Here is a 23,205-nt window from a genome sequence, read left to right as displayed (position 1 = left end):
CCATGGGCAATTCTTAGCTGGATTCACCCCAGGTTCCTGGCACCCAGGCTTCCAGCACAGCAGTGAGCAGGGCAGGGGTTTGTGCCAGGCTCCTACAACAGGAATGCAATAAGGTATCTTTACATATATTATAATAACCCATTTTAGCAACAATTCCATTGGAGTTCATGTCCCTGGGAACAGATCCTGAGGAGCTAAGTGTATACCTGCAGCTCAGGTTCATCACCGTTCACATACTCTGCACTTTTCCTTACAATACTCCCACTCAACACTCTTACCTTTCAGATTTCCCTGTACAAACTTCCTCATGCTCTGTCCTTGTCCATCACTCTTGCTCTGTCCCTCTGTCTTATTCACACTCAAGCTACTTCTGCCCTCCACCCTTGTTCAAATCTTACTGTCTCACGCATGTGAACCATGAGGGCAAAATGTTCCGAGGGCACAGCCTCAGAGTAAGGGGACGTCCCTTTAAAACTGAGATGAGGAGGAATTTCTTCAGCCAGAGGGTGGTGAATCTGTGGAATTTGTTGCCATAGAGGGCGATGGAGGCCAAGTCACTGGGTGTATTTAAGGCAGAAATTGATCGGTTCTTGATTGGTAAAGGAGTTAAGGGTTATAAGGAGAAGGGGGCGAGAATGGGGGTTGAAACAAAATCAGCCACGATTGAATGGCGGAGCAGACCCAATGGACTGAATGGCCTAATTCTGCTCTTATATCTTATGACTCCAGCACCGTTCACACACCAACTCAGCTGTACACTTTGTTCCTCACTCCCCCACATTCACTCCACTGATTATTCCACAAGCTCATTCATTGCAGCCAAAGCGTCACATCTACGCAAACATCTTGTGCAAATGGTATCTATTGTAGTTGAAAATCACCAAGAACATGCCGGTGTAATTCCACGCTCAAGGGGGACGTCACCACGGCGGGTCGACACCTTTGGAGAAGCAAATGTGCAGGACCTGACGGCACTGGGACAGGCGAGCTCCAGGCACTTACAGAAGTTGAGCTTGTCTGAGATCCACTGGGAAAAACCGAAATGCATCTTAGGACAATCTCAATTATCAGTTCAGGTGTCCCTGCCAGAAAGCATGGACTACAACTATAACCTACAGGGTTCATTTCTAATTACTCTCAATTAATGAATCTTTCACACACCAGTAAACTGGTTCTAACAATAGTCTGCAGCACAAAATATCATTGAAGTGCACTTGGACAAGCACTCCGAAGAGTCAAAAGGTTTCTGCATTGCACCAAGTACACTTATCAGTACATCCATCACAATCCAACACACCACGTCAAGAGGACACCAGCACATGCCTGAGGCATACCATTAGCACACTTTACATACATATAATGCAACAAAAACATGTTTACCAGATCTGAGGGAGTCATTACCACATATGTTTTTAAGCACACCAAAGGAATCAGGCTGTCCGAGGGTTCTATTTTGTGAACTGTTAGCACTGCAGGATTACAGATATGTGTTCAAAACTCATCACATTAATCTTGGATAGCTAAGGCTTTCACTGAAAATTCTTAAGCGTCAGCTGCTTAAATCAAAGAGCACTCCATTGCGTTTGATGGTCTGTCCCTGCTAAGCACCAGCTCAGTAACTGGAACCTCAGGGAGCAGATTAGAGGGCTATCAGGCAGAAGGGGAGAGAGGGCTGCTGCCTCGGGCCCACAGAAGGCAAGTCCAGTCAGTAATGGCCACATGAGCCCCATGATCTGGAAGTATATAGGAGGCAGATCTTGGGTAGGCTCTCGATAATGCTTGGAGCAGGATCCTGGCCTCAGAGTGGCTCAGTGAGACAAGGAAGTGTGGAGGAAGACGGGTGTACATTCTCTCAGCAGGGCATCACTTCCACATCAAACAATATCAATGCTGAACAGACAACAGCTGAGGGAGCAGGTTTCTGCCTCAGAGGACCCATGCCAGGCCTCCAAAGCTCTGATAACCCTAGGCCAGCAGCAGGCCAATTCTCAAGACATCAGCACTTCCATCAAGGACTAGGCAGTCATCTTCCAAGGTCTAGCTGCTGGCCTTGGCAGGGTCCCGGAGGCTAGAAAGTCATGCAATCACCATTCCCAAGGATGTTAAGATCTCCTCTGAAATTGTTGGCTCCCAAGCCTGGAACCGCCCCCCACATGCCTAGGGACCAGGCATGGGTGCATTGGCAAGGATAGTGCATTACGCACTTCACAATCAAGAGCCAGCCATCAAGGGTACACTGACTGAAAAATCCCAAGAGGACAGCTTTCCAGCAGAACCTTAGAAATAGCAGTAACCAAATATTTTGTTCCATTAATATTTGTTGTTGATCCATTTGTGCCAATCAGGCTGAGTGAAACTATTTAACTTAATTGACTGCATACTATACACCACCCTGTTCTTTACCCTTCCTTATCCAAATCAGCCACATGCAAGTGACTCTTATTTTATTTGTTATTTCAAAGCACCAGATGTGCCTATGTAAATGGATGCATTAAGTCCCATTCTTGTGTGATGTTAGTCCATTGATTTACTTACTACAACACAGAAGACTTTGGTATATTAGATAATGCTGATACATCACAGCTCCAGCAACCCAAGTTCAATCCTGACTTCCAGTGCTATCTGTGAGGAGTTTGCACATTGTCCTGTGCATTTCCTCCTAGATCCCAAAGATTGGCTGGTTGGTAGTTTGTTACTGAAAATTACATCTAGTGTGGGTTAGTGGCTGGAGAATCGGGGTGATAATCATATGAGAGACCAGGTTACGGGGAAAAACTTGGGGAATAGGATTGATGGGATTGCTCTGCAAGCCAGCTCAGACTCAATGGACTGAATGGCCTCCATCTATGCCCAGAGTCTATGGCTACTCTCGGCAGAGAAATCCCATCAGTCCATTTTCTCAATTCTCTTTCACATGTCCATTTACTCCTATGATTCTATTGCCATCCACCTGCTCATTTACAGTAAGCAATTTACCTTCCTAGCTTATCTACAGGAAGTAACCAGAGCACCTGGGGAAAACCCATGCAATCACAGGAAGAACATGTAAACTCCACATAGACAGCACCAGAGTTCTGGATCGAACCTGGGCTGCTGCGGCTGTGACACTGCACCACTGCCTATCTAATCATAGAGTAATACAGCACAGAAACAGGCCCTTCAGCGCAACTTGTCCATTCCAACCAAGTTGCCCATCTAAGTTGGTCCAACTTGTTCGCGTTTGGCCCACATCCCTCTAGATCTTTCTTATCCATTTGATTGGTAAAGGGGTTAAGGTGGGAGAATGGGGTTGAAAAGAAAGTCAGCCATGATTGAATGATGGAGCAGACTTGATGGACTGTAATGGCCTAATTCTGCTCCTACATCTTATGATCCATATTCTCATAGCCTATTTCTACCATTGCTACCATTCAAAGAGGAAGACATTGAGCCTAGATAGGGCAAGATGAGATACCACAAACTGCAGCCAGGTGAAGTTATGCAGGTCCTTTGCGAAGTATGGCATCAGATCCATGCTGCCAGTGGCAGCCTGTTATTATTATTGGGATGCCTTGGAGCACAATGATTTAATGCTGACAATAATAGTGAACTCTTACAGATGGTTCAAAGGCTTATAATGGTAACTTTAAAATGTGGCACTATGTAAACATGATCCTCTGGGGAGTAGCCAGTGATCTGAGATGCCTTTGGAAATGTGCAGTTGATCTCAATGTTGCAATAACACTGCAAAATGTCAAACAGGAGCAGGGCGATCTATGTTTCAAGCTGTGTCGGTTAAGAAGTCATCATTGGGAAAAGGATCACAGGAGGGCGAGGACAGACGTCTCTCAAAGTCGATGGTTGCACAAGTCCACAGAAACTTCATGGGAACAGTAGGACCCAAGAGTAGCTGTCAAAAAGTATGACATTAGATCTATAATTGTAAATTACTATGCCAAATATGCTACCATGTTAAGAGGACTGGCTGTATGGACTGTCATTTCACTTGATCAAGATATACAATTTGTAGCTGCTGTCCAGGTATTCTATCAAATCAAGAGACCAAGGTCAGAAATGCACTTATTGACTAGCCCGTTACTTTGCACTTTTCTGATCCTAAACTTTCATCAGTGTATTTGACTGAATGTGCTTAAATGGGACATTTGATGAGCACCTACACGGTTTGTAAACGGGAAGAGCTGCTTACTACGAAGGCATTCAGCCTCTGTGATGAATTCAAAACTGAAGTGGGAGTTAGATTTGAAGAGTGAAGGAAGTTGCTGGAAAAGTGAGGCATAACATTCATATTTTTCCTCCCCCAAGGACTCATAACAGTGACAATTGAATTTACTCAACTATATTTCTGAGTAAGCTCTTGTGAAATGTCTCACCGAAACTAAGAACTGAACTGGGAGCTTCAGCCTGTTTACAAGAGACACAGCCTCACCCATATTAAGCTAACTTCTTGAAAATTATTATTAGCTGTGGCGTGGCTGCATTGCATCATGCTGACTAAATACTACTCCCATTGGTGTAACTTGCAAATAGTTTGAGAAGAAACGTATGGGAAAGAGGAAATGTTATGGGATTTATGATTATCTTTGTAGGTTCAAACGCTTCCTCACTGAACGTACAGAAATCTGCTGTCTTCAGAAAAATCCAACGTGGGGCTTCTGTTGACCATGGTGTGGACTGAGTTGCTGCCCCCCCCCCCACTTCTTTTGGTTGCTGTAGCTTCTCATGGCTGCCCAAAAGTGTGCACCTTCACCCTGTTGCTTTGCCTGCTTATTCAACCCTTGCTCCATCTTGGCAGGCATGTTGGTCAAATTATAACAGTGCAAAGAATGGCAGCTTGGCTGCTAAGTACTCTACAGCACTGCCCATGTGGTGCAGGCAGGGAGATTGTCATTTTAAGCAACCCATTTGGGATCTCTACCAATCATCTGGCAGTGACCGTGATTGTAGCATTGTTCATCTGGAGGGCTTGGGGCTGAAAGCTGATGGTTTAGCCAGTTGAGTGGGGACTGCCCTTGTTGTTCAAAATGCAGCCTTCAGGACAGGATGGCATCCAACAAGAGGCAGCTGCAACTGAGCACAAGTTGTAGGAGCTTTCAGCATTGCTGGAACTGACCACATTGAGAATATGGTCCCTTGCCATTAATTAATATTTGTGTTGATAAAGGGAGATATAATGGCCACGACTGCAGTATAGAGAGCCTATGATAACCATTGCTGGTTTCACTACTGCTGGAAACTTAAATGAAGCCTAGTCTTGGAGCCAAAGAGCACGAGTGACTTGTGTAATAAAGCAGTGAGTAGCAAATAGTGATACACAGCATACATCAGCTGTTGCTGGATGGAATGAGCCCAAGCCTAGGAAGCTGAGAGCAAGAGTGACCTTGACTGCAAGAACAGTGCAGGCTTGTACTTTGTGTTTTAGGAGGTCAGATATAAATGAAGGCTAACTAGTGGAAGAATAGCCTGTGTAGAGATTGCTCCTGGGAAGTGTGGCACCTTGTGAAACCTGGGTGGACAAAGTATTAGTTCCTGAGCTTCTGTACACCTCCTGAGTTCACGGCTGTCTGGGAAGCATCTTTGGTCATCCATAAAGAGGTTAAGTCACTGCGAACAGGCAGTATAAGTCACTCTTGGTTGAGTCAGTCTTTAGTACGAGTAATGTGCACAATAAGATGCATGTAGTGTGCAGAGTCAGGTTTTGAATGCTGGTTTAATGTGATTGGCCATTTGTATAACATCTGTGCCTTCAGCTTTAACAAAAGCTGGAATATCTAAGTGAACAAGGTCTGGCACTTTTCAGACTGATAGGTTTGAAAATCTTACCGACAGAGATTGGGAATTGTCAAGCTTGCTTGAATGTCAACAAGTGTGCAATGGAAAAGAGCAAGACTAATACGCACGAGCAGTGTTACCAGCTGGTACTAAGACAGTAATAACTGTGTAAAATTCTTTCATTCCATCTAATTGTAATTTCCATCCAAAGGCACTTTGAAACATCACGAGACACAACTGCTCTATCATGCTCTTGTCGTTATATCCTTGTTAATGGCATTCAGAAAACTTACTCCCAAGCCAAATAACATGCACAAAGTTCTATTGTGCAGTTTGTCAAGGCTAAGGGCAAGTTGCTGTTACTAGTTCTGTGGGTATTGAGGTGATAAGATAGGGTAGATGGTGCATTGTGGGGAGAGAGAGTAGATGACTTGAGATGTTATATACTCCTTCCACTATTTGCACTTGACCTTTGCATGCTCCATCCATAGAAACTACAGGTGCTTGATAGCTTTTGAAGCATTTTGAGCAGTCACAGACAAGGGATTCCCAGCAGTCAGTGTAAATGTTACAATTTCTCCCCTTCTCCACCCCCCCCCACCCCTCCCCTCCCTACCTCCCAAAAAGGACTTCTGAGAATATCCTTGAAGCATTTTCAGTCCCACTAACTCTTGCCATGACAACATTTAGTGTGTTTGCTTCAGGTGTCTAGTGTCAGACATACATATAAAGCAGTGTGGGCAAACTGACCAACCCATCAGACCTGATCAGGTTGATCCTGATCAGAGCCTGGTTGCTGACCTGGGAGAGTACACTGACAGTTTCACCAATACCATTGATAGATTTGGAGCCAGCAGCATTGGTTATACTTGAAGCATTGGAGAAGGTGATCACTGTAGGCTGTCTCCATCTCCAAAGCATGCAGAAGGCCAGGAATTACTATAAGCATGGGGCTAGTTTGAAGTCAAGCCTTGTTAGACCACAATCTGCACTGGAATCAAGTCTGTGATGGACCCATTGGTTAGAAATACAGCTTGCATACATCATGCAACAAAAAAAAAGTTTCAGAACTGTCAAATTTGGGTATAACTGAGAATTCTCCCCATTTGTTAATGGAATTGAAGGCTTCTCCATGATCAAAGGGCATGCACAGTGTTGTTTCTGATACCTTTCTTCCATTTTTGCTCAGTGAAGCTAGAGCACATTTTCTCTCTTGAAATGGACAAAAATACACATTACGATTCTGGGAGGATTTCTTCAGCCACTGGGAGAAGGCAGTTGCAATGACTTTCCCTGTGGCAGACAGCAGAGACACCACCCTAATTACTACAATCAGACTTGTCTCCTTTTATGAAGACAGTCACAATTTCAACGTCTGACATCCTCTGGCATGTCCTTCTTCCAGGTGAGGGTGAGGAGATAGTGAATTTGTGCCAGAATACTTTCCCACCATGTTTTAGTATTTTCAGCAAGAATTTCATCTGCTCCAGAGATAGTTTTTCAGCAGTTTTAATGGCCTTCTCAACCTCTTGTACCACCAGGTTTGTACCCACTTTGCTGCGGGATGCTCACACCAAATACAGAGTTAAGGTTAAGATGATCTTCAAAATACTTCTCCCTCCCTCCCTCCCTCCCCCCTCCCCCCCCCACACAGTATTACATTTTGATATCATGTTTTGCTTTCTGTAAAGGCCATTACAGGAATGCTGTTTTATTTTGGTGTGTTATATTAAAAAAAAATCAACAATTGATGAGATCACCATATAGTTAGAGAGCAACATGACCCTCAACCTCCAAGGCAATGGTATCGCCTCCTGCCTCAAAATCCTACAGAAATATCCAGGCCCTTAATTTCATTTTTTTAAAAAAAGTATACTAGGTTGTCCCTTTAGTCCTTGGAAAAAAGTAAACATTAATTCTGATATATATATGTATCACTGTCAGAAATTAAACATGGAATTAAAAACTGCATCATATCCTCCATAAAGCTTGTATAGCTGTGTGTTTCAGTTTTCAATGTCATCCAGAGGATATGCACTGCATTACGAGGAAACGGCTTTCAGTATCAGTTCATTAAAAGCAGACAGGCATGAGAATAATCAGAAAGACATTAAAGTCATTCAGCAAGCTCACAGTTCCACCCCACTATCACTGGAACATCTAAAGTTCTAAACCTAGACGTTCACTCAAACACGAATACCAACTTCACCGGAATAACGGTGACACCCACCGGACAGTAGGAGTCATGCTCCTTCCCGACTTGGAAGAGGAGCCCTCACCAACCCTTTGCAATGGAAGCACCATCCCAACACTCTCAGTGGAACTTGTCAGAGGGAGAAGGCTCCTGCTGTGCTCTAATGGCACTCACCAGACAAGGGGAGCATTTTACCCTCGCCTGCACTCTGCGCAGGCACCAGTTGGAGAATGGGAGCTCTATAGGGACTCTTCTTCTTTGTCACTGACTAAAATATGGGAATATTAAACTTCCAGTGTGTGCAGTACTTTTTTTTTAATGCTCAGACACTTAGAAGTCAGTGACAATATTCCCACAGATACTCATCACTGGACTGAGGGTGTACTCCAAGGCAAACGTGTAGCCTAACTATGGTATATTTCAGTTAGAATAACGGTAATTAAACACTGGGTTGAGGATTCATTTGGCATACATTGCAGGCTTTAATAACATTTTAGTCACTTTGGTGTTATATTGATCTGACTAGTTCAAATGTCAAAATCTTAAGATGTCAATAAATACCAATTAAAAATAAGCAACATTTTCATAAAAAATTTGGAATGAAAGTTAAGAGATGTCAAACCAACAGAATACTCTGCATTTTTAGAAATTACCCACTCACTACTGCAAAAAAGATTGTAACAGCATAATTACAAATACTACTAAAACTACTTTGTTTCAAAATTCCTATAACTAGGCTGTCAGACATTTATGCCTGACTTGGACTTTAAAGAATGCCAAGACTATTGGGGAAAGTAGGCATCAGCTCCATTAGGAGCATCTTTGCTCTAACAACCTACCTCTACCTGACTTAATGCAAATGTGTCTACAAATTCAATTACAGCAATTCTGATAGTACCTGACTGAAGATTACACGCCAGGGCAAAATGTACCAATTTTAAGGGCTCTGGAAGTAAATATACTGAAAACTTTAAAACTCCTCTTACTTTCGGTAAAGTAAATAGAGAAAATCAATACTAGCACACATGACAGTAGTTATTTATGCAACTTTGCATTCTTCATCCAAGCATGACTATCTCCCCTTTAGATAGTGTGTGTGGAGGAAGAGGGGGGCAGAAGTTGAACGCTTCAGGTCATTGATCTGACATCAGGTCTGCCACTATGAGAAACTACATACATTTTAAATTGCAGCAGGGAGTGGAGGAAGAATATCTGTGATAGGGTGGAGACAAGGTTGTCCTGGCAATGTAATTACTTTCAGTGCCAGCAGGTAGAGAGAAAAGAAACAAAAGAACACGTTGGCAGGGAATCAAATATATGCATTCTGGATACACCCAGTAGATCAGGCTACATCTGTGGAAAGGTTAAAAACTGAGTTAATGTTAGAGGTGGATGACCTTGCATCAGAATTGGCCAGTACTGGCACAAACAGGAAAAACCATGCACCTGAAATTGTTGAATTCAATACTGCAATATCTAGACAGAAGCTGAGGTGCAGAACTATTTGGATGCCAGGTCTTGACTCCTGGATAGCAATCACTATACCAGTTTTGACTCTTCCCACAACATCTCCCCCCACCCCTGGCCCCAACTGCCGCAGTTAAATCAAAGTTTTAATCCCTTTCCCCCATTGTGCTTCTTTCTTGATGTTCACCATTTTTCCTGCCTTGAAATGTTTTACAGTTTCAGCTGATAATTGGTGCATCACTCCCAAAATGTTTTTGATTTATGAGAATCTTGCAGATACAGTAACACATATGTGCTCTGAACCAGAAAGAGAAAGGAATCGTGGACAACCATTAAAGAGAACATTTTGATTGATCGAGGGGGAAAGTTTCATTTCAATTTGTCAAACCACTTAGCCACGTCCATGCAAAATCTTTCTGGAATTGTGGCACTGCTCCTCAGTAAACTCTACCAAATACATTTCCAACTACTGCACTAGTTTTCTCTAGATCAAAGCACACTGTGGGAAGAGTTCTACAAATGCACATATGCAGGATGTTGCCTAATCATCAAGCACCCAAAGTGATGCGACTTAAAATTGTTCAGATATGGTATTGCAGCCAAATCCAATCCTGCACCCTCAGGCAATCACACATCACATTACAGGATAACAGTCACTGAAAAGAGATAAGGGTCACTCATACCAATCTATTTCCTTCCCAATGCCTTGGGACATGGAGGCTAACACTGGCAATCCTTCAATGCAATCTGCCATTTTCTTAATGACAAATACAAACACACCCACTTGACGGGAAATCCTTGAGGCTCTTACCAAAACAAAAAAAGTCTCAATGTGCTCACTAACCCATTGGTTTCAGAAGCACACAGTGATTTGTGGTTTATCACTTGGCGTCAGTGAAGGTGCTTACCCAGAGAAGTGCAACATCTTCTTTACATATCCTGTCCTGCTTTGCTACATCAGTGCGGAGCTAATAGAATTATAGAATACAATTTTTTGTATCAAGTGGTCAACTTCCTTTCAATCATTATTAGTAGGGTGTTATTAAAGGATGAACCTCAAACCAAATCATTAGATTTCTGGATATTAAGAGAACCATGAGACTGGTGCGGGAAAATGGCACCGAGATGAGGGGTCAGCTACGATTTTGAGCTAAATGGCCTACTGGTCTTTATTTCTTATGTTCCTATGTACAAGATCCACATGCAACCAAACATGCAGTAGTGGGAAAGTCACTTGAATGTCCTTTAAGAGACTACTGTCATAGACTATGGCAATAAGAATGCACAGGGTTATTCGATTATTCTTTGTAGTTATTAGCTTTAATGTATTAAGTTCAAAGGCAATAGCATTATCAAATAAACAACAAAGATACTGGAACTTAATGGCCACCTTCTGTGCTGTAATGAATCTACATGGCCAAAACTTGGTCAAGGTAGCAGATTTGAAGAGCATCTTAAAAAGAGGAGATATTGGGAGGGAACTTCAGGCCATGGGGTCTACTCAGTTCAAGATACATTCATCAACACTGGAGTGATGCATCCCCTCTAGGTGTAGGACTTATAGAGGGATGAAGTTATTTATTCCTCTACTAAAGATATCTTGCATCAGATTTTCCTCCTCCACATATAGGAAATAACAAAAAAAATGCACTGCTGCATAATGTGCAAGAGACATGACTTAAAAAGTCAATTCAATGTAGGAACCAAGGTGGAACAGAGCTTAAACACAAAGGAATTTAAGACAAGCATCCTTGTTCAGGAGGGCATGAAGCTTGACGTTGTGAAGTGAAGAACTTTGTCAGTACAAGAGGAAAATAAGATCTGTGCTCCTGTCTGTGGAGAGAGAAAAGATTGATCCCCATTATGTCTATCATTCATAAACAAATGGATCGTCAACACAACAGTGCCACGGGAAGCAATAACAGACATTAATTCTCGGTCGTCAAAGTAGACAGCACTGATTGCTGGGAAAGATCTTGGGTACATTACACAAATCACAAAAGAAGGAATCACAAATGGTTGTGAATGTGATTGATTTGTAAGAATGTGGCCTTCCTCTCGGAGATACATCAGCCACAAGACAGAAATGGCATAATGCCTTTTACGTCATTTCCAAATGACCACCAGGGAAGCTAACTACTAAGGAGCAACCCCAAATCTGGGTCTGGAGCTCTGAAGGAGTCAATTGAGTATTAAATCAATGGGATACCCTGATCAACCTGAAATTTCCAGGCAGGAAATCTTAAGATTACAGGCGAAAGATTCATCTGGAGCCTCGTGAAATTAACCATAGAAACAAGCTTGTTGATAAGCTAGATGCAAGCTTTACAAAATACAGAGACCTTATCAAATCCATAAACATCTTCCTGGATGGTAGGGAATAAGAAGCTGGATTCCTGCTTTCAACAAATTGATTGTCAAACTACTGCTAAGCCACTAATTGGATATGGAAGCAACAGAACAGGTGGTGATGGCTGGGATTTGAGCTGGATGCTAAAGATATGGCTTCACTTGCCTAGAGTTAGGTGGAGGAAATCGCAGTCCATCAAGAATCAGATGTTTAGGGCAATCAACTGATGGAGGAGTGGCTGTCGGTGATAATGTGGACTACTCAATGTCTGCAGATGGGGTCATTTGGAGAGCCAGCAGATACATGAGACCATTGATCCCTGGATGGAATCCAAGGTGAAGATGGTAAGAAGGATAAAGAAGCCATTGGTAGAGATGTTCTAACTAGGGGAAGGATAGAGAAGACTCTTGACAAAAGAGGCAAATGGCTTGGCTGACTATTGTCAGCTGTAAAAGTCAGGATTATGTACCATGCTTGGGAAGCTAAAGATTATCTTTGTGTGCTAGTGATATTAGGATACAGTAAAAGATAGCAAGACCTGGTAGAATTTGATGTGGAAACTGCATTGTACATAGCCAAATCTATATTCATTATTCTCTCCTAATCTAGCCCTCAATGTCATGCCACGTCTACGCATTTCTCTTTCTCCCCCACCCCCTTACCATCCCTGCCAATTCCTGCTCCAAATTCATAAAACATTACTGCACAGTACAGGCCCTTCAGCCCACAATGTTCTGATGACATTTTATCCTGCTCTAAGATCTATCTAACCCTTCCCTCCCATATAGCCCCCCATTTCTCTATTATTCATGTCTATCAAGAGACTCTTAAATATCTCTAATGTATCTGCCCCCACAACCTCTGCCAGCAGTGTGTTCCACACACCCACCATGTGTAAAAAGAAACTTACCTCCAACATCCCCCTTATACCTTCCTCCAATCACCTTAAAATTATGTCCCCTCGTGTTAGCCATTGTTGCCCTGGGAAAAAGTCTCTGACTGTCCACTCGATCTATGCCCCTTATCATCTTGTACACCTCTATCAAGTCACCTCTCATCCTCCTCCTCTCCAAAGACACAAGCCCTAGCTCACTCAACCTATCCTCATCTTGTCCTTTTTATATCATCTGCTGAACCCTCAACTCCAATTGCCACAAAATTGCTGACTTCTAAGCTGCCTGAGGGAGAAAAGACAGAGAATGAATAGTGTAGGAGACACAAGTCTTGCTGAGGATAAGACCATCAAACAATAGCGTTAATGCGGCAAGTGGAAGGCAAAAAATAGATTACTGAATCTCTAAAATGCAATTGTAAAAAAAGTATTTTCTAACCCTGGTTGCAGAAGGATATGGGGTTGAAAATGTTTATGGGAATGTACATGGTAATAATGTGGATGCAGTCAATGATCAAGACTATGAAGTAGAGTTGTCACAGGAGTTATAAACAACATACAAACAAACACCCACTGTTCAGTCTATCCCACAAGACTATATTCAATACCCCATCCCAGAGGTTGCAATCTCCTGGAAAATATACACAAGCCAAGTTGTGGGGAAAAAAAAATAGGGAAATTCCTCTGATTCACCACTCAAGAATTCAAAATTTCTCCAGCTTTGACAATTTTCTCCAGTACCTACTTTTACGCAAGACTGGGACCATCTCCGCCCTGGACAACAGATTGTTCTCTCATTGAGGAATTTAGTAAACCAGCATTGTCATCAATCACAAAGAACCTAATTTACTTGTACAGTATTTTCTGGGAAGGCTTACTTACTGACACTTAAACCACTTCTGTTCACTTAAACACATATTTTTCCCCTTCACTAACATTTAACAATCCAATAAATATATGGACCTTTAAAGAAATAGCCCGCCTTACTATTTCAAATGGGGATGGGCAATTAAATGCCGGCTTCGTCTGCAAAGCCCACATCCCTTGAATGAATTTTTTTAAAAAAACTAGGAATTAATCTAGTGGTTGCTCCCTGCACCCATTCCTAAACTTCAGTATCACTCTGTACTCTATGATGCAGTGGGTATTTTAATTTAAAAAGCAGAAAAAAACTGCAGATGCTGGAAACCTAAAATAAAAACAAACTGCCAGACATACTCACAGTTAGTCAGGCAGCATCTGCGGAGAGAGAAATACAGTTGATGTTTCAGGTCAATAGTTGTTCAGCAGAACAGTTCTGGTCTAAGATCAAACATTAATTATGTTTTTCTCTCCACAGATGCTGCCCAACTACTTTAATTTACAGACCAAGGGTTTTCGTAGAAGGACAAGACTTTGCTGTATCTTGTATTCTATTGTTATATAAACTAGCTCTACATCCCATTCACTCCTGGATGAGCTACTTACTATCTCATACCTGCTCTGACATTGAATAAGATCCTCCAGATCTGTGGCCTAACTACAAATCTGTCTTTTCCCCATATCGCTTAATACCGTTTTTTGGTACAAATTCTAGCTATCACTTCACAACACTGCTCATGAATCTGAGACACCCCAGGTACCAAAAAGCAGATTGCTCTTTTCCATGCATGTTTTATTTTTCCCCAAGAAGCTTATGTTTAGCATTTCTATACCCAAATGAATAACACTGCACTTTTCCATTAACATTATTTGTCATTCACCAAGTCAAGATGGTTATAAATGTGGTTAAGAAATGTTATATTCAAAAAGTTGTGGAGGATATTGAGTGAGAAGGGTAAGAAGACTAAGGTGCACATTTCAAAAGGGTGAGAAGTTGCTCAGGAGAGAGAAATGTTTTGATAGATCCCAGTTGGCAAGGATATTAATGAAGAGACTTCAGCATAGAACTGATACTAGAAACTAGATTTCACTTTTTTTCATGCCAGTGTTGCAGTAGCACTATATAAAGTCCCTACAAAGATTACAAAAAAAAGGTAAAAACAAGTGTGTCCCAGTGTTAGGGCAGTTTCCACCTCAAAAGATGTACTGAAACAGGACTTTCCATGGGAGAAGCATCATTCTACTGCACTTTGCCAAGCAGTACTCAGAGGAGATCATACACCTGCAAAGACAATCCTTATGGCAGCCAAACAGCAGGAGCATACAAACTGCCACAGACAAGAGGATGACTAGAGAGGAGAGTATTTTAAGAGTTTTGAGGAAACTGGGATTTATTTTCCTCACAAAGTGGTGCAAGTGTTAGATTTGCTGTCATATGGTGTGAACATCAAGTATTTTGATCAGCCCAGCAAGGTGAAATTGATGTAACTATTTCCCAGTAACATCAGTTGAAAGACTCCATCGGTTGCATCCCCAAATCACTAATAAGGTTTGAAGATCCATTTGATGAGCAATTACTGAAAAGAATTAATCAGCATGATAAAAAACAAATAATTTTTTTAAAAAACTGGATTTCAGTGTTACTGCTGCAAAGCCACTTACTTCCCCACCCCCCACAGGAAACAGTTGGCCAATAGCAAGTTTATGATGCTTAGTTGGAGTTCTGAACACTGTGATAATCACAAGTGGTACCTCCCAGCCCAATAGGAGAGGGCAATGACATCACATGCACCCAAGCCCAGCTCATATCCTTGCTCATTGTCACATATGCTCTACTTTGTTCAGCCTGCAATGAGAAATACACAAACACAGCATTCTAAAGTTCCACAGAACACTTGTCCTGGCTCCTACTTAAAAGGTTTGCATAATCTTTCTCTGTACTTAAATTTGACTTTGATGTACCCCAATTCCTCATTTAAGGAAACTGGAATAAACATCAAGGAATTAGACTACTGTTCCCAACCCAAGGTCCCAGATGACCCATGGCCCTTGCCAAATTGCTAGCAGCTTGGAGAAAACACTAGAAACTTGGAGAAAATAGAGATGGGGGAGAAAATTTAACAAACAATGCATTGTTAAGATAATCAATAGGGCATGCAAGCAACAAACATTACAAGCAGTGCGGATAACGCGATCCCCTATGACTTCAGTGGCAGACTGGACAAACAGCAGTGTCAAGTTTCAAATAAGAGAGAATGCCTTACATCTCCATTCTATTTAATCCAGCAAGCAGCTTTCTAATATCAAAGGCCAACATGCTAGACATTTTCTCATGAGATGAATACTCTTGCTCTCTATTACTGGGCAACATTTGTTCAGTTCAGTATCAGTGCTAAAGCTAACTTGGTAGATGTCATAATGGCTGAAACTGGCATCATTGGCCCTCCCATTTTGCAAATAATTATCAGCTCTCCAGAGACAAACACAACCTTTGAGATGGTAACACAAACGCAATCAGGGTATTCTGAATGAATGGACTATAATGAGTTGGGTGGTATGGTGCAGTACAGTACTAAGTGATCTGGGAGAGTCTGATGTCCAGGCAGTCAGAAACAAAAAGTAAATCTATCAAAGTCAAAACAACTGCAAATCTTGGAAACCCGATTTAAAAAAAACACAACTCTGCAAAAACTCTGGTCTGGCAGCATCTGTAGGAGAAAGAGTCAATACTTTGGGTCTGAAACCCTTGGCCAGAACTACCAATCATTCTATTAAAAGTAGCATCCTAAAATGAAAATATTTTCACTTTGCATCCTGGCAATTTAAGTGTAGACGCTTCATGAAATTAAAGACACCTTCAGAACATAAATAGCAATCACAGATTAATTAGATATTTATACACAAAAGCACAACTCCAAAAAAAAAATTCCCAACAATTTAAATATTTCAGACGCCGTTATTTTTTTAAAAAAAGCAGTTTACCAGGCTACATTATTCTATTGATTACATAGTGCATAAATAAGGCAACTCATACATTATATTTGTACAAGTCTTCTGCTAGTTTCTGAATGAAAAATGGAATGGAAATTTGATAAAAGGCCTTAAAAAGGTGCAACTTAAATAACTAAAAATATTTAAAACTATGATGTCCCATCTATGAAAAGCAAATTTAATTCACAATTCCAGAAAGATGTCATGAAACAGGATAGATTTGAAAAAGGTGGACGAACTTTGGAACAAGACCACCACCTACAGGGCATCATGCGTCAAAGCCAACTATTTCCTGTTAGCACAAACTTACCTTCTTTATTACTTGCAGTCAAACCACTTTGCCAAATACACCCAACAAATATACACCCAAATAATAATCAACACAAATTTTACATTATCTACAGATTAAGTAACACCGGCAAATGAGTAAAAGATGCAACGTGTCAGTTGCAGCTTAGGTAGCAGGATTTTTGCCATGGATTCCGCAGGCTGTGGGTTTCAAATTCCACTCCAAAGACTTGCACTTACAGTTCAGACTGTTACTACATTACAGCACCAAGTCAGCAAGTTTGAGGTACACAATAAAGGGCCACGAGGACTGGTCACAGAATAACAAAAATAAAAATACACCTTTAACCATGAAAATAGAATGTGTATTTAAACAATAATAGGATCACTGGTTCACAATATGCCAAGACTGGCCAAAATGAAAGTTAAGTGCAAAATTAAATGTGAGCACATATGAAAACACTAGATTCATTAAAGGGGTAAGTGAATAGTATGGTAAACCTCATCTTATGAACATCGGAATTTACCAAGATTTTGAGTAACTTTACAATCCACAAGCCACAGACCTTGAGAAAACTACAATATCAGCAAGATGATCATGTGCACAGATAGCAAAGAGATAATATTGTTCTTTAGAGCCATTTGCAATCATTAAATTAATAATACAAACTAATCCCAAAGTCCTCATGATGACTAGTTCATAAAAGATCTGCCATATCCCCAGAAAGAGCTTAAGTGGAACTTAATAAAAAAACAGCGAACTGTTTAGGAGATAAAACAAGTAACTTTTTTTTTAAAAAGTGCTTTTAACAAGGAATGTAATGTAAAAAGCCATACAAGTTAGGCAAATAAAAAAAGTGTCAATGTTTAGCACCCGGACAGCATAGCCAACATAGATGTACAAATCAGCAATATGCAGAGGCCAGAACTGAGGAATGCAGAGATCTGGAGCAGAATACAGAAATAGGAAACTGCAAGACCAAAAGATGCAAACACAACACTGAAGTCCTGCTAGACTGAGCAAATGTAGGTCAAGACTGAGGTATTGAAGGGTCAACAATGGTTCACACATGCAAGAATACGAGAAGCAGAGTTTATAAAGGCCGAAGTAATATAGATGAGGGTTTCAGCTGCAGACAAGCTGAAGGCTTTACATTGGAGGTGGGTGGAGACAAGGACAATTCAAGTGATGGAGAGAGCGTGGGGTTAGACACTCAACTCAGGGTTAGCTAGGGCACAGAACTTACACAGTTTGGCTTAGTGTTGGATTTGCTAGGGGAGAGGAATAGACCCAGTGGGTGAGAAAATAAGTTGGTGGGATACACTGAGCTTTGCAATATTTAATTGAATGACATTTCCACTCAACTTGTACTGAATGCCCACAAGTATTTTGACAAACCAAAAAGCATCAGACAACTACCACCACAAATGAATGTTATCTTTTCTCAAAGTTCTGGAGCACACTGACTTCTACGAATCTCCAGGTTTGTTTATAAAAGATTAAACCAGGACATTTTGATGCAAAAAGCATTACTTGCACTTGCAAGTAATGGTAGTATTGTAAACACATGCACTTAAAATTCATGACTTTGGGCTCATCCAACTCCAAATTGAGGATATTTAACTTCAATATTAATTTTATGAAATGACAATGAGACTCAAATTTCAATTTGCATCACATCCACTTTAGTCAGAAAAATCCTCTGATTACCTGTTGGTTCACCTTGTTAAACTAACAAGGAGCCACCATGACTAAAGAAAGAATTGGTTTAATTCTTGAAGTGCTGAGCTAACTGAACGTAATTTGGTGACAATAAAGGGACAATTCCTGAATCTCTGATTAGTGAAGTTGATAATGAGCCAGTGTATCTACTACCAAGCCTGTTGGGAAATGCACTTGTGAATGTTGATAGCTGGACTGAGTTGAGCAACATTTCCCTGGCCCATGGTCGCCTGTCCTATTGTTTCTCATGGGCTAGGTTCACAAATGAAAAATGAACAGTTGGATAAGATATCAAAGGACAACAAGCACCAGTCACACTGCACCCTAACAGGCAACAACTGAGCAGATATGAAAGTCCTCATTCAACCCTTCACACCATTGCTCAAAACTGAATCAAGAAAACTAGACAGCGAAACACAGACAACCAAAGCCCAAAATGGGCCACTAAGAACAAGTTGTCTTGCAGAAGACAAAATCTTCAGCTCAACCTTTAAAGCAGACTCTCCCATCTGCCCCCATCCACCAACTCCTATCAATAGCTTTGTTCTTCCAAAAGCAGTTTTATGGATTAAAAATTGAAAAATCAGGGCAAATAACATGCTTCAAGACAAGAGGCAAGCCTTTGTGACCATTTTTTGGCCAATATATAAAAACACTGATATTGTACAAATTCCTGTAAACAAATGCAGCGGTTGAAAACTTCTCAATAGATTCTGTAATTTTATTTGAATTATTTTAATTAAAGTCATCCAATGCCTTTTTTTTCTTCATGTTAACTTTATAGAAGTCATTTTGAGCCTTTCTCCCAATGTCAGCTGTGAGATTTTTTCCATTTGGAATGGGAAACATTCATTTAAACAATATTACTCCTTTTACTGTCACCATTCTTCTTTCACTCTGGCGGACATGAGGTTCCAGTCCAAGCCATCGACAGCTTTCATGTTGTTCCACCTTCAAAGGAGAAACAAAAGAAATATCCACAGGGCTAGAAACAAGGGGAGCCCTGTAGGTGTCTGATTAAGAAAATATTGCCACACAATAAATACAAGCTCTGAAGCACTCACTGCAGAGTGTTGATACAAGGAGAAGAAGCACTGCACACAATTAAAACCCTAGTGAAGGGTTTGAAAATGAAGTCAACTACAGAAAAGAGCCAGAAGCTAAAGTTTTTAAGAATGCAAATGGTAAAGAAATGCATCTAAAAGCAGCCAGATCCACTCAGCGAGAGAAACACCATAGTTAGAAGAAAATCTCAAACTAAACATGCACAATTGAATTAAAACTAGAAATCAACAAAAAGTAGCAGCAGTAAGACTCTTTCCAAACAGGTTGCATATACAAATCAACACCCACCTCATACAGAACCTGTAGGCATCCCTGCAGAGTACAATGGTTTCCAAGGCATATCTTAAAAGTCACCTAGAGAGGATGACACGGAGTATCCCCAAACTGTGGGCCAAGGAGCACATTGTCCTCAGATCAAAGATAAATGGAATTACATTTTCACCAGTTTGTCCAGGTGAAACGTTTGGGTAAGAGCTTTGGAAAGAACCACTCTTATCATTTTTTGCTGATGGCTGCATGTCTGTAATCAGAAGTCAAAAAATCTGTGAATGTCAGTAATTAAAATAGCTGAAAATATGGATTTTAATTTTATGCACAATTCCCCGCCTACTGTCACCTCCCTAGTGAGAACGTACATAACCATATTTTTAAAAAAAACATTCTGGTATTATGTGGTTAAACATTCTTTCATTCCTGGAATATTTCAAATCTAGCTCAATGGAATAAAAATGTGCCTGAATCCTCTGCAAAACAAGTTTGAATCACTTCAATCTTGCAGGCACAGATCAAGGTATCTACATCTGCATTGTTTGTTCATCCCTCAAAATCTCATCTCTCAACTGCCGTGCATTGCAAACACTGTGTTCTGACTAGCTCAGAGGAAGAAAAAGAATGAATGATTGACCCTGACTACTGGGACCCCCTCCCACACTCATTAATATTAGACAGCATAAATTTATGAGAGTAATGCAGCTGCAGAATAAAGGTTACCAAGATCACTGACCATACTGTAAAAGTGAATATAAAAGACAGTTAGCTTCAGTTCCAGGGAAATAAAATTTTGATGGATTTGGTGAATGCAGAAAATCAGATTTGGAGCATGCAAGAAGTAACCGTGTTGTTAGAACACGAGAAATAGCAGGCCATTCAGCCGCTCACACCTGACCCACCATTCAATACCATCACAACTAATCTTTTCCCTCAGTGCCACTTTCTTGCACCAAACCCTTATCCATGGAATCTCTGAACATCCAAATATAGATTTATTTCTGTCCTAACACATTCAGCAACTGAATTCAATACCTTCTAGGTAAATAAAATTTCTTTTTATCTGTTCTGAATGATTAACTCCCTTATTTTGTTCTAGACACCCCAAACCCAGGGAACATCATCCTCAAAAGTTTTTTTCAAATATACTGTATATGTTTCAATGAGATTGCCTCATTCTTCTAAAAATTGAGACTCCAATTTCCCTCTGCTTAATCTGTAGTAACCTTCATTGCACTCCCTTTTTTGCAAGTATATCTTTCCGTAGATTAAGAGACCAGATGTGTATACTATATTATAGGTGCTGCCTTACTGAAATCATGCAGATCCCTGGTGAGATGGAGTCAAATCCTCTTGCAGCAAAGGCTAACATACCATTTACCTTCCAAATAGCTTGCTGTACCTGCACAGTAATGCTCAATGATCCACCTACAAGGAAACCCAAGTCCCCCTGATCACCAACATCAATTTCTTGCTATTTAAGAAATACTCTACATTTCTATTTTTCTACTTAAATGGATGCCCACACTTTTCCTCATATTTCATCTGCTTAGCCTGTCTGTATCCTCCTGAAGCCCCTCTACCTCTACATCCTTCCAAATTCTTATGGCTACCAGCTTTGGCTCAGCCAACTTGGATATATTGCACTTGATCCCTCATTCAAATCACTGACTATAGATTGTAAATTAGCAAGGTCTCAGCAGTAATTCATGCAGCATCCCACCAGACGCAACTAACCAAATCAAAAATGAGCATTTCTTTTCTTACTCTTGTGTCTGTTAGGCAGTCCTCACACCACACCAGTATATTATCGCCAATCCTATGTGCTCTAATTTTCTTACTTGAATGTGCCACCTTAACAAAGGCCTCGTGCTGAAAGTCCTCATCCAAGCTCCTCCTTATTCCACTCCATACAACCTCAAAGAAACTAACAATTATCAAACAGGATTTCTGCCATATAAATTCACATTGACACTACATACCCTTGACCTTTTTCCTGCCCTGTAGGCACATCCTGAGTGAAAGATGCTAGCATTTTCCTTATCATTGATGTCAGAGTATCTGGTCTGTAGCCCTCCGACTCTCTCCTTCAAAGAGTGTTACAATTGCTATGTGCCAATCTGTGGGAACCATTCTAGAATCCATGTAATCTTGGAAGATGACAACTAGCAGATCCATTATCTCCATCCCTTTCCAGATCTTTGAATGTAGATTATCAGTTCACTGGCTGCCATAACCACTAAATTCTCCAAAACACTTTTATACAAAAAATTATTTCTTGCAATTCCTCATTTAAGACTACTCTCCATCACCTCCACTTTTTCTGCCTCTTCATTACAATGACAGATAAAGTATTTAATTTTACCTTAAGGGCTACTACCTCCTCCTACTAAAATGTCTAATGGTCCTTAATCTAAATATCCTTTTCCACACAGTGTGTGGGTTCTCCTCCCACACTAATCACTGGAGCACAAGGAGTGCTGCTTTGTCAGAGATGCAGCCTTCACCAAGAGATATTAAGCCCCCCAGTCTCTGCCCATCCTCCCAGATGGGGGGGGGGGGGGGGGGCACTTGATGGGGAAACCAAGTTGTGCCTGGGACAGTGTCAGCCAGTGGGATCTTTCTGTGCACAGGTCGGCTGCCTCCCATTTTACTTGTATTGGTGATGAACACAGTTCAGTGACTGGGGAGGCCTGCGGTGGGGACAGAGGCCTTTCCTTAGAGGGAGCCCACCCGCCCAACATCAACCCCAGCACGCACCGCTCTCCAGCTCCTGACTCCTCGTCATGTGCTCCTTGTAGGCGACGGTACTGGTGGTGCTGCTGTTGCTCTCCTTGGCCCACTCGCGGCTCGTTAGCCGCCAGAGCTTCATCTCACCGCCACCCCGCGCCCCCTCCACCTCAGCGCGGCACCAAACCACGGCCGGCAGCAGCCCGCCTCTCCGCGCCACCGATTGGCTACGGTTGACGGATTGACGGGCGGGGCGGGCCACCGATTGGCGAGCGGCGCGTTCCGAGTGGAGACGCCGGGCCCATCCCCGCGGCGCCGATCCCTCCCCGGCGCCCACTCAGGCGACCGGCCCCCCACCCGCAGGCCGCACAATGGCAGCCGTCAACATGACGGCTCCGTCAACCGCTCATAGAGGCTGAGATGCTGCGGCGTCACCAGAGCTCCCAAATCCCCTTCATGGATTGGCTGGACATCTGTCAATAACAAAGATCCCGCCTCCTGCTGGAGAGATCACGTGATCCCATCGCCCTGCCTCTGCTGAGCGACGGGGTAAGGCCGCACCTTCCGCTTGTGATTGACGTGCTGGCAAGATATTTTGATGTTTTAAT

General features: G+C 41.7%; 1 protein-coding gene across 1 annotated transcript in view; it reads right to left on the bottom strand.

Moving 5' to 3' along the window:
• Positions 1–22,982, bottom strand: part of LOC127584904 (cAMP-dependent protein kinase catalytic subunit alpha-like) — a 156,455-nt gene extending 133,473 nt beyond the window's left edge. The window contains exon 1 of the mRNA XM_052041894.1: positions 22,628–22,982. Within this exon, the coding sequence (XP_051897854.1) occupies positions 22,628–22,739 (112 nt within the window). The 5' untranslated portion in view covers positions 22,740–22,982. The remainder of the gene's footprint in view (positions 1–22,627) is intronic.
• Between the last annotated feature and the right edge of the window lie 223 nt (positions 22,983–23,205).

Source organism: Pristis pectinata, chromosome 31 (genome assembly GCF_009764475.1).
Source record: "Pristis pectinata isolate sPriPec2 chromosome 31, sPriPec2.1.pri, whole genome shotgun sequence".
Taxonomy (NCBI): Eukaryota; Metazoa; Chordata; class Chondrichthyes; order Rhinopristiformes; family Pristidae; genus Pristis; species Pristis pectinata.
Note: the sequence above shows the minus strand (reverse complement) of the source record. Positions and strands in the feature narration are given on the sequence as shown.